Raw genomic sequence first — 13,227 nt, 5'->3', positions numbered from 1 at the left:
CTTATAATATTAAAAATCTTAGTATCAATGATAATCTTAAGGGCTATAATTCTATCACAAACTCTATTAATTTTAACAACATTATCTTTCAAACTCTTATATATAATTACACCTACACCATTTCTAGTACGACAAAGTTTAAAACCTAAATTATCAAAACCTAAATTATCAATTTCCTTAGTATTTTCTCCAACCCACTTAGTTTTTTGAATACATAAAATATTAATTTTCTTATGAAACATAATATCAACTAATTCCATTAAGTTACAATTGAGAGTACTTATATTCTAAGATCCTATCATAATATTAGTTTCATTAGTTTCATGGACTAACTTCTTTACCCGCATTCACCCGTAATGTGGGAACCCTTGCTTATTTGACACTACACCCGGGCGCCAGTGTCGCGGCCCTTGCACACTTTTCGCTGTATTCAGGCTATACAGCGCGTCGCTTCCAGGGGACGCCCTAGCACTTACACAATGATCAAAAGGATTCATGTTATCATTTTTTTTGACAAGTTTTACGCTGGCTGTCGCCTACCTAACGCAACCTTCTACTTTTCACATCCGAGTTTGGGACCGGCAATGATATGTTGATCAGACCAAAAAAAAATATATTACTAACATAATCATTAGACAGGCTAAAGTAATAGAAGCAGAGCCTATCATTAATGTAAGAAAATTCACATCCATCTCAACAACAACAACAACAACAACAAATCCTTAATCCCACTACGTGGGGTCGGTTACATGAATCCTTTTTCTCCATTGCGTCCTATTTAGTATTATATTTTCATTTAGTCCTAATAATTTAAGATCATTTTTTATACAATAAGCCCAAGTCTTCCAAGGTCTACCTCTGCCTCTCTTAACATAAGTCGAATCTAAAACATCTACTCTCCTAATCGAATCATCAAATGGTCGACGCTTAATGTGACCAAACCATCTAAGACGACTTTCTCTAATTAAGAAAAAAAAAGGGCTCAACTAATGAGATAAAGTTTCAAGAATGATATGCATATTAAGTAATTTTAGTCTTAGGAAAGCATGATTACATGGATTAAATGGAAATTCTGAAAGAATTTATTTCACAGGATGTCAAGGAAAACATAAAAGCAAATACATTACCCAAATAAAATGCCAGATTCCAAGCCAGATATAATTTCCTCAACAACTTCGTAGTTCATCTGCATAGGGAAGACGGAATGTCAGTTTCTACTCCACATATCAAATATTGGGAGAATAGAGCACACCGGCTTTTTCAAAAAGGATGCACAATGAGCCCATAAAACAGAAAAAAATAAATACTTACAAGTTCTTGATCTAGCCGTTTACTTTTGTATATGTGGAGCCAAGCATTTAGTACAATCTGTTTTAAAAACATAAATAAATACTATAAATTGTACAGGCGTATGCATAAAGAGTAGAAGAAACCCACATAAAGACAGTTGTGTATCTGTTGCAACATTCCTTTCAGGAAGAATAGTTAGCAGTTAGTGCACTCGAACTCTCATGAGAGCCAAATGGCCTTAACGACAAGGCAACAGAACCTTGAACATACCATATTTCTGTAGCAACTGAACATTCTAGCATGTTTGATGTTTCCGGAAACATGACATAAGCATAAACATTTAGGGCATTTATATACATGGACATAATTTTTACACATCTCAAACTTAAGCTTTCATATTTACATGTATAGCGCTCAAATCATTAATATCACAGCAAAAATAGCACTATTACCATTTTTTTAAAAGTAAAATACACATTTTCATGCATAGGTTTAAAGCAAGGGGATTTTACATACCAATCACCCAAAATAATTAATATAGCATTTTAACCGCCTAAATTTTAAATATAACATTTAAACCACTTTTTCATTACACAGCCCTCCTAAACTCATTCATGAAGTTTTGAGTGAAGATTTTAGGTAGTTAAAACGTTATATTTAAGATCTTAGGTGGTTAAAATATTAAATTTAAACTTTGGGTTAAAATGTTATATGCAAAACCTCAATCGAAACAAAGTGCTATAAATGTGAATATAAAAGTTTAGGTGTGAGATATGTCAATACCTAAGAATTATGCGCTAGGATGCAAATATTCCAAACATTTAAGCAAATCAGAGGAATTACTTGTGAATAGAGACATCGTGAAACCTCATTGATAGAGATATGCAAGTTACAGTTATTGGAAACGTCAAGCAAACAATAGTGGAGCGGGGAAAAGTAAGAATTTAAAGAGCAAATTTCAGATCTTAAGATCACTAAATTAGCCTAACAAATAATCAGATCCCATTCATCAGCAATCAATGAAACAATAATTACACATAATGTGCCCCCCTTCATAGAAAGAGGCTTACAATACTAAAAAGCAAACCAAACCCTAAGAAACATTAAAACTTTAAACAATCTTTTATCCAAAAGAAGATAAAAATTTAAAAAATAATTCCAGTTATAAAAATAGAGATAAAAGATAAAATGAACCTTGGTGTATTTATATATGGCCAACTTTGTCACAGACCAAATATTAAAAAGCAAACCAAATCCTAAGAAACATTAAAACTTTAAACAATCTTTTATCCAAAAGAAGATAACAATTTAAATAATAATTCCAGTTATAAAAATAGAGATAAAGCATAAAATGAACCTTGGTGTATTTATATACGGCCAACTTTGTCACAGACCATCTCATGTCTTCAATTTAGTCTCAACTCCCTAATTTTGATCTCCAATAGTCCCTTTATTAAAATCGTGACTAAATTGGCTGAGAGTAGGTAGTGACTAGATGCAGGTGTGAAAGCAGGATATCTTAGAAAAATAAATTTTAAAATTCTTTTTACCAACCATTTACAATCCCTAATACCACAAATTTTGATTGCCCAGGAAGAACAAAGACTGAGAGCGGTGGAAGAAACCAAGCAAATAGCATTGTAAAGAGTTGCCTTCAGCCCAAAAACTTCAGCATTATAAAACGAAAAATATGTATATAATATACATTATTTGACTGATAAATTATCTAATTGAGAAACAACAACAACAAAGCCTTAATCCCACTACGTTGGATCGGCTATATGAATCCTTTTTCTCCATTGCGTCCTATTTAGTGTCATATTTTCATTTAGTTCTAATAAATTAAGATCATTTTTAATACAATAAGCCCAGTCTTACTAAGTTTACCTCTGCCTTTCTTAACATAAGTCGAATCTAAAACACCTACTCTCCTAATTAGATCATCAAATGGTCGATGTTTAATGTGACCTTACCATCTAAGACGACTCCTCTAATTTTGTCTGCCACTAGAGCTACACCAACCCTATCACGAATATATTCATTTCGCATTTTGTCTCTAAGTGTAAATTCACTCATCCACCTACTCATTCTCATCTCGACAAAACATAACATAGTCATCCACCACTCATACACCTACTCATTCCTTTCAGTCTAAGCGGTACTTTTCTATCACACAAAAGGCCCGAAGCATTCCTCCACTTCAACCAACCAACCTGAATTCTAATATAAACATTCACATCTATGTCACCATCGTTTTAAACAACAGATCCGAGATATCTAAATCGTTCACACATTTTAATAATTTGATCACCCAAAGTTAAACTTCTGTCACTAGAGCTACTAATACTAAAATTACATTCCATGTATTCAGTTTTAGTTCTACTCAAATGAAGGCCTTTGTCGACCTCCATAATTCAAGTTTTTCCTGGGCTTTTTCTCTCGTCTTATCCACGAGAAGGATATCATCAGCAAAAGCATACACCAAGGTACATCCTGTAAATGTCCAATAAGACCATCCATAACTAAAGCAAAAAGATATGGGCATAGGAAAGAGATACAACATGCATTTTTCAAGAAAAGGTTTGTTAAACTGCAAAAGAGAAAAAAAATATAAAACAAGACTACATAAACCTTTGCCAACTCCATATAAGGAGGATGTTAATATGCATTTTGTATTAGATTTATGATGAAATCTAAGAAAGTATGATTCTATTTTCAGTGATAAAGCCATTCTCGATAATAACATATTTCACATCAAATCATATAATAGAACAACTAATGCAACTCACATTGCAAGTTTATATTTTAATGAAGCGATCAGATTGCATTGGTTACCTAAAACAAATATCTTTTATTAAGAGAAATTCATGAGTATTTCTTAAAAAATCTTTGAAGAAAAAATTTTTGAATTAAATTTTCAGTAGTTTATCGCCACAAATTGATGAACAACTTGAATTAGTTAAGAATTTAATTTATTTATCATATTCACTTTTAAAAGATCAAGCACCTTGTCGAGATTTGACATTGCCTTTGCCAAGTTTATGTACAATTCATATGTCAGTAGGTTTGTAAACATAAGTTCATTTAAAATTGTAGTAGGGTTTCAACATAGAAAGTCTATATATCTTGTTGAATGTCTTATAAAGTCTATTGCATTAGCATTCTCATTCAGTCTACATATGCATAAATTGCCAAAGAAAAGTTGTTTACAATTAGTTTTAATTATGACTATTATAAGTTTTTTATTGATATAGATCTAAAATACATAAAGTTCAAACAAGATAGTAAAATAATGGTGCTTTTTAATTCAAATAGACAAGATGAATCATTCATAAATTAAACGTTCAAAATGGCAAAGTCATTTAAAATAACACAATCATTGTCCGATCTCAAGCCCTGACAACTAATGTAAAATTTTGTCAAAAAATTATGATTCAATCATTGTATCAATGCTACGGCGTCCCCTATAAATGACGTGATTTACGAATTAACAACAGTAAAAAATATGCAAGGTTCGAGGCATTGACACCCTGTTGTAGTGTTAAATAAAAAAAAATTCTCACAATATGAATAGATGTGGGCAAACAACTTAGCCCATGAAACTAATATTAGAATAGGAACTTGGAATATAAGTTTTCTCACAGAGAAATTAATGATATTAGTAAATAATATAGTTCATATAAAGATAAATATCTTATGCATTCAAAAAACTAAATGAGTTAGAGAAAAAGTAAAATACATTGATAGCTTAGATTTTAAGCTTTGGTATTCATATAAGAGTTGTACTAGAAATAGTATAGGTGAAATTATATTAAAGAGTTTGAAAGATAGTAATGCAAAAATTAATAGAATTGGAGATAGAATTATAGCTTTAAAAATTATTATTGATACTAAGATTCTTAATGTTATAAGTGTTTACGCTACCCAAATAGATTGTAAATATATGTTTAAAAGAAAAATTTTAGAATACCTAGAAGAATTAATATAAAAGGTATCTCTTAAAAAGAAATTTTATTGGAGCAGATTTAAATAGACATGTTGGTAGAGTGATAGAAGACTTTAGAAGTATTCATGATGACTATGATTTTGAAGTGATTAGTGAATATAGTAGTCATAACACTGTCATTGTTAGTTCCAAGCCCGGATATAAAAATTGTAGGGTTGCATTAGGTAGTCGATAGCCAGCGTAAAACTTATCAAAAAAATCATGACATGATCATTTTGATCATTATGTAAGTGTTCGGGAGTCCCCTAGAAGCGATGCGATGTATGATCTGAATACAATAAAAAGTGTGCAAGGACCGCTACACCGGTGTCTGGGTGTAGCATCAAATAAGCAAGGGTTTCCACATTATGGATGGATGCGGGTAAAGAAATTAGTGCATGAAACTAATTTTTGAATAGGATCTTGGAATATATGTAGTCTCGCTGATAAATTAATGGAATTATATGATATTATGATTCATAGAAAGATTAATATCTTATGTGTTCAAGAAACTAAATGAATTGAAAAAAGGGCAAAGGAGATTGATAACTTAAGTTTTAAACTTTAGTATTCAAGTAAGAGTCGCACAAGAAATGGTGAAAGTGTAATTATATATAAGAGTTTGATAGATAATGTTGTAAGAATTGGTAGAGTTGGAGATAGAATTATAGCCCTTAGATTATTGTTGATACTAAGATTTTTAATATTATAAGTACTTATGCCCCTCATGTAAGTTTAGATATAGTTTCTAAAGATAAATATTGGAATTACATAGAAGACTTAATACAAATGATGCCTCATGAAGAATGATTTTTTATTGGAGGAGATTTAAATGGACATGTCGGTAAAGTAGTAGAAGATTTTATAAATATTCATGGTGACTACGGTTTTGAAGTGATTAATGAAAAAGGTAGAGTTATATTAGATTTTGCTTTAACCTGTGATTTTGTTATTGCTAATACTTCATTCAAGTAAAGAGATAAGCATATTATTATTTATAAGAATGGATCTAACAAAACACAAATTGATTATTTTCTTATGAGAAGAAGAGATTGTCGCGAATGTAAAGATTGTAAGGTCATTCCAAGTGAGGATTTAAGTACTCAACATCAATTATTAATTCTAGATTTTAAGATGAAGAGTTGTAAAATAAAGAATACTAGGAATTATCGTCGTAGAGTTAGATGAAGGCACCAAAAAGACACAAATAAATTTATTTTAATAATTAAAATTCAAGATTTTAAAATTTTGGATATTCATGAAGCAAATTCTATTTGGGATAAAGTAACAAAAATTATTAAATAAGTGACAATAGTTATACTTGGAGAATCAAAAGAAAAAAATTTTATAAATAAAAATCGTTGGTGGTGAAAAAATAATGTACAAGAAAAGATAAAATATAGGAAGTTCTGTTATAAAAATTAGTTTAAATATAAAAGCTTATAGTTTAAATGTAAAAACATAGAGAACTTAAAAAAATATCAAACGACCCGTAGAGAGTCTAAGAGAACAATATGTGGCGCTAAAAATTCTTCTTTTAATGATCTTTATAATAGACTAGATACTAAAGATGGTGAAAAATATATGTATAAACTAACCAAACAAAGAAAAAAAAAAGTAAAGAGTTAACTCAAATAAAGTGTATTAAGGATTAAAATAAAAGTGTTTTTCTTAGAAAAATATATTCAAAATAGGTGCTTGATTTATTTTGATAAACTTTTTACTGAATATTCAAAAAATATGATCGACCTTAATGATTTTAATATTGTTAATAATAATAAAATGTTTCATTTTTACTGTTCATTTTTACTGTCGCAATAGTAAAAATAAAGTTGATGTTTTAAAGAAAATCAAGAGTGGAAAGTCTGTAGAACCAGATGATATCTCAATTGAAGTGTGGAAATATTTAGGAGATTTGAGAGTTTCTTGGCTTAGTAAGCTCTTTAACATTATTTTAAAAACTAAAAGGATGCCTCAGGAGTGGAGGAAGAGTATTTTGATCCCTATTTTTAAGAATAAAGGGGATGCATAAGAGTGTGCAAATTATAGAGGAATTAAGTTGACGTGTCATCGTACTTTAAAATTATGGGAGAGGGTAATTGAACATAGGTTAAGACGTATTACAAAGATTTCTCATAAACAATTTGGGTTTATGCCAGACAGGTCTACTATGTAAGTTATACATTTATTGAGAGGATTGATGGAGAAGTTCAGACAATAAAAAGGCTCTACATTTGATTTTTATTGACTTAGAAAAAGCTTACGATAAGTTCTCAAGAGATATCCTTTGGTGAGTTCTTGAGAAGAAAAGTGTTGATATGACTTATATTGAAGTCAATAAAGATATGTTTACAAGAACTATTACTTCTATTCGAACTCGAACAGAAGGAGGATTAAACAGAAGGAGGATTAACCAAATATTTTCCTAGTTCTATTGGTTTACATCAGGGATTGGCTTTAAGCCCATATTTTTTTGCTTTAGTTATTGATGGTTTTACTAGCACTTACAGGAGAATGTACCTTGGTATATGTTTTTTGCTAATGATATCCTGGTCGTGAATAAGACGAGAAAAAAAACTCGGGAAAAACTTGAATTATGGAGGTCTAACTTTGAGTCTAAAAGCCTTCGTTTGAGTAGAACTAAAACTGAAGACATGGAATGTAATTTTTGTAGTAGTAGCTCCAGTGACAGAAGTTTAATTTTGGGTCATCAAATTATTAAAATGTGTGAACGATTAAAATATATCGGGTCTGTTGTTCAAAGCAATGATGATATAGATGTGGATGTTTATATTAGAATTCGAGTTGGTTGGTTGAAGTGGAGGAATGCGTTGGGCCTTTTTTGTGATAGAAAAGTATCACTTATACTGAAAGGAAAATTTTATAAGATGATGGTGAGACCTGCAGTGCTCAATGGCGTTGAATGTCGGCCTTTAAAAGAGAAGCATAATACAAGTTAAGTGTTGTCGAGATGAGAATGAGTAAGTGGATAAGTGGTTTTACACTTAGAGACAAAATGCGAAATGAATATATCTGTGACATGGTTGGTGTAGCTCCAGTGACGGACAAAATTAGAGAGTCTTCTTAGATGGTTTGGTCACATTAAACGTCGACCATTTGATGATCCGATTAGAAGAGTAGATATTTTAGATTCAAATTGCGTTAATAAAGGCAGAGGTAGACCTAGAAAGACATGGGCATATTGTATAAAATATGAACTTAATCTATTAAAATTAAATGAAAATATGACAATAAGGACGCAATGGAGAAAAAGGATTCATGTTGCCGACCCCACTTAGTGGGATAAAGGTTTTGTTGTTACAGTTGTTGTTGTTGATTATTACAAGATTATTTCACTCAAAATTTAATAACCCAACAACGAATATTGATTTTGGATTTTAAGATGAAAGGATGAAAAATAAATAATACAATGAAATATTATCATATAATTAGATTGGATCACTTATAATTTTTCTGCATAAACTTCAAAATCTTAAAATTTTTGATGGTCATGAAGATACTAATACTATCTTGGATAAAGGAACATTATTAAGCAAGTTTTAAGAGAATTGAAAAGAAAAATTTTTATGAGTAAAAATAATTGGTGATGAAATAATAATGTACATGAAAAAATAAAAAAATAAGTGGTTTTGTTATAAAAATTGGTTTAGATTTAAAAACATGAAGAATTAGAAAAAATATACGGTGGCCTAAAGGGAGTCTAAGGGTTTGTTCGAGTCAGCTGCAGCTTATTAATAAGCTGCTAATAAGCAGTTGATCCACCACATAAGATGGTTGGCAGTTTCGTTTATGTGTTGAAAAATAGATATTTTGCAGCTGTTTCTGGATAAATGATCATTCTGCTACTGCCCATGTGCAGTAATATTGTTTGCAACAGAGTTGTCATAGCAATATATTTGATACTTAAGAAGTAAAAAAATACTTGAGAACAGCACAAAAAAAAAGATACACGACTCACTTAACAGTGAGCATCAAGATTGCTATAAAAAAGAAAAATATTATTAAAATTACAATTAAAAATATGATAATATTAATTTTAAAATACAGATGGTGTATGTCACGAGCTACGTCGTCTTCCAGGGATATCATCTAACCCCGATCACTATCGGTAGTGAAATTTGTCGGACTGTCTACCCACATGAAGAAGTCACAATTCTCTGTGATACTACGCAGACACCTATAGAACTGTCTCCGTAGCTATGTGTTTGGCATGACGTTGTCGGCACTAAAAAGTTTGGGGAGGTTGTCCGTAAGAAGCTGTCGGTCGCTGGAAGTGAAGTCCTGTCGTCCGCTTCGGAAGGACGTTTAATTTACATATATATATAATTTTAGAAAAATATGAAATCAAACTGACCTCATATTTTTCACAGTTTAAATGAAAGAGCGTTCTACCTCAAATCATGTATCTATCCTGAGGGATAAACACAAGACTTGAGGATGAGGCTCGATCAAATAAACTAAGAAATATATGACATTCGTTTGGTCTGCGAAACCGTTTTATTTGACGACAAGTTCCCCTATTTAATACAAAGAATTAAATCGGATTTATTTTAGGCTGGGTTCGGAAAGACTTCTTATAAGGGCAAGCCCCTATAGTTAATTACATCTTAAATGACTGAAGTCACCTAAGAAAACTCTCGATAAAAATCAGAGAATACTATCTTCAAAGCAGTCAAAAGGATAGGACTTTTCAACGAAATCGGACGAAGAGGTGTGAAAGGGGAAAGGCTCGAATCTGGAACATTGTCGAAGAATCCAAATGAAGAGAAACTAGGGGAGGCCACAGACCCGGAGGCGAACCTCGGTGGCTTCCCAGTCTATCCTATGATTTGGCTTCAGTTTCGAGAAGAAATTATTAAAGTGTTTCATCCAGTCAATTTTATTTAATTAGGGTTTATATTTGCGTGACATGGTCACACAAATGACCTAGGAGATATAAGGGTTTACGTCGTATCGGACTACAACCTCGGAACCTAGAACGAGTTAGGGCTTAAATCGTACAGCAGAGTTATACGAATGCCTAAACAAAAAGGTGGAGGATTTATGTTGCGCTAGGCAAACAACATCGAAATCCTACAGATTGTTGTTTAATTTCTAGGAAAAAGAATAGTTTTGCTGGGGAAGACACGTTCTTTGACTACTATCTTCAAAGCAGTCAAAAGGATAGGACTTTTCAACGAAATCGGGCGAAGATGTGTGAAAGGGGAAAGGCTCGAATCTGGAACATTGTCGAGGAATCCAAATGAAGAGAAACTAGGGGAGGCCACAGACCCGGAGGCGAACCTCGGTGGCTTCCCAGTCTATCCTATGATTTGGCTTCAGTTTCGAGAAGAAATTATTAAAGTGTTTCATCCTGTCAATTTTATTTAATTAGGGTTTATATTTGTGTGACATAGTCACACAAATCACCTAGGAGATATGAGGGTTTACGTCGTATCGGACTACAACCTCGGAACCTAGAACGAGTTAGGGCTTAAATCGTACAGCAGAGTTATACGAATGCCTAAAGAAAAATGTGGAGGATTTATGTTGCGCTAGGCAAACAACATCGAAATCCTACAGATTGTTGTTTAATTTCTAGGAAAAAGAACAGTTTTGCTGGGGAAGACACGTTCTGCTGTTGAAGATGGCTGTGTTGCCCACTGCGCTAGCTTCAAGCTCCCCGACATGACGAGTTTAAGTTTTCTAAGGTGTCCGGTTATAGTGTCAAATCAAACGACCCTATGGTTGTAGTTCTCCAAACATCCTATAAAAAGGAAACATGTTTGAAGCTATATAATATAAAGTGTGCAATGCAGGAACAAACAATAGAATGCACGTGGAACAGTAGTAGGTAGAAACAGGAACATTATGATATGCTATACATGAAGAACAGCAGCAGGTAGAAACAGGACAAGTGTAATATGTTTTACAGTACGGTAGCAGGCAGAAACAGGACAAGAATAACATGCTATACAATACGGTAGAACGGTAGCAGGCAGAAACAGGACAAGAATAACATGCTATACAATACGGTAGCAGGTAGAAACAGGACAAGTATAACATGCTATATAGGAAGAACAACAGCAGGTAGAAACAGGAAAATTAAGTGCTGTAAAATGTAAAGCAAATCTGTACGCTCGTGAGGTCCGATGTTCCTTAAGTATAGCAAGCCTAAATGCATCTCAAAAAGCAAAGTTCGGAAGAAAACGTCATCCAGGAAATTCGACGAAAAGCGGAAAACTCGAGAAAATCAGCGAAAAAGACTCAAGTAAAAGAAAATCCTCAAAACTCCTCGGGAAATCCCGAAAGGAAGGAAAAGTAACACGAGTGCCCTGTCCCAAAGCTTCAATAAAACAAAAAGAAGATTCGGATGAGGGGGACCGCAAGCACTCATATGGGACTAGGCTCAACTGTACATTTATTCTCGAAGGTCCACGAAGGCTACTCGGTCACCTGAATGTATAAAACCCGTCACTCGTCTAGAAGAGTGTCTTGAACTTCACTTAGAGGGTTATTTCCTAGCCTAAACAGGTATTCGTCAGGTGGACAACCAACTTTAAAACTTATTTTAAAATTTATGTTTTTGACATACGCACAAATTTTAAACATGCAAAGAAGAGTTATCAATTTTGTTTCGTAGAATTGTTTCGTAGAAAATTGTTTCGTAGAAAAGTACATTTTCGTTTGAAAATGGTTTATCAAAACTTATCCTTCCTTTTTTTTTTAGAAATTTTTGTTGTCCACGAGTTGATTACGCTACCAGGCATAGGACTGCCAACAACCTGAGGAGGTTTGAGCCAACTCCCGCTAGACTTATGTCGATGAAGGATACCTTATCCTATTGTTCATCAAATACTTGAATCTTGATGTTATAGGATAGGGCATCTTTCTGCTCTATCTTCGGTGTGCCTTTATCATCAACACCGTACGCCCCAAAATGACTACTTGCGACTTTGCTTGATGGTTTCACATATAGTAAAAGGCTATACGTGGACACTTATGCATCGGGCATAAGCATCGAAAACAGAACCAAGAAGCAAGGAAAGAAAAGAACAAAAATGAGGTGAGAGAGAGGAGGCACTGATCCATCTAAAACACCAAAAAAGGAGAACGGACCAGTTCTCAAAACTCGTATCGAAAAGACCTGGAAAAGTAAGGCCCAAGGTCTTTGCTAACAAACATAAATGGTCACTTCGCGCTAATTTTCTCAAACCCCAAAGACGTAGGATTGATCAAGCCCACCAAATGCTTTTCCAAAATGACTTAGAAATCTCCCAAACTTCAAAAGAAAATGATCGCGAGGAAACCACCATTAATATTTCCAAACTCATGCCGAAATCAAAATTCCCCCAACTTTCAGATTAATAAATAGCTTTATACGTCGAATAAGCACGAAATCTTCCCACATAACCGAATAACTGCTCACGGCCGGGGTCAATAGAATAGAGGAAACAATAGTTAGGGCTCTCGGCCAAAGCAACCCACAAGGGAGGTAATCACTAAGGCTCACGGCCCAAGGTGACCAAAAGAACCACCAATGACTACTATGCTTCCCTGACAAACCTAAGAGGATAACCAAAGTGATTATAATTTTTGGGATGGCAAACTTGATTCATCCACAACACTCAAGTCAATCAAGCCTAGTAAGGAGGACCAAATCACATCCAATGACCTCCAATAGGCCTCACGGGTAAGGACCAAAAGGGGAGGCTCACAACTGAGGCAAACCCAAGAAACAGCAAGTGAGGCTCACGGCTAAGGCAAACCCGGATCAATTCCCTACAAGTTTTGATATACATAGGAGAGTACAAAACATCACCAATCTCTCAAAGTAACGAGTTTGATCCATCTACAATCATCCAAATGATGCAAACTCAACAAGAGGGGATAAATTAAACTCAAGAAATTCCAATGGGTCTCACGGGTAGGAGTAGGAACCAAAGCCAGCA

General features: G+C 33.4%; 1 protein-coding gene across 5 annotated transcripts in view; it reads right to left on the bottom strand.

The window, feature by feature from the left end:
- Positions 1-13,227, bottom strand: part of LOC110036856 (probable magnesium transporter NIPA9) — a 100,267-nt gene that overhangs the window by 46,187 nt on the left and 40,853 nt on the right. For all 5 annotated transcript variants that reach the window (XM_020741404.1, XM_020741405.1, XM_020741406.1 and 2 more), the window contains 2 exons: positions 1,312-1,368; positions 1,128-1,186 (listed from right to left, as the gene is read on the bottom strand). In XM_020741404.1, coding sequence (XP_020597063.1) covers positions 1,128-1,186; positions 1,312-1,368 — 116 coding nt within the window. The remainder of the gene's footprint in view (positions 1-1,127; positions 1,187-1,311; positions 1,369-13,227) is intronic.

Source organism: Phalaenopsis equestris, unplaced genomic scaffold, assembly GCF_001263595.1.
Source record: "Phalaenopsis equestris unplaced genomic scaffold, ASM126359v1 Scaffold211846, whole genome shotgun sequence".
Classification (NCBI taxonomy): domain Eukaryota; kingdom Viridiplantae; phylum Streptophyta; class Magnoliopsida; order Asparagales; family Orchidaceae; genus Phalaenopsis; species Phalaenopsis equestris.
Note: the sequence above shows the minus strand (reverse complement) of the source record. Positions and strands in the feature narration are given on the sequence as shown.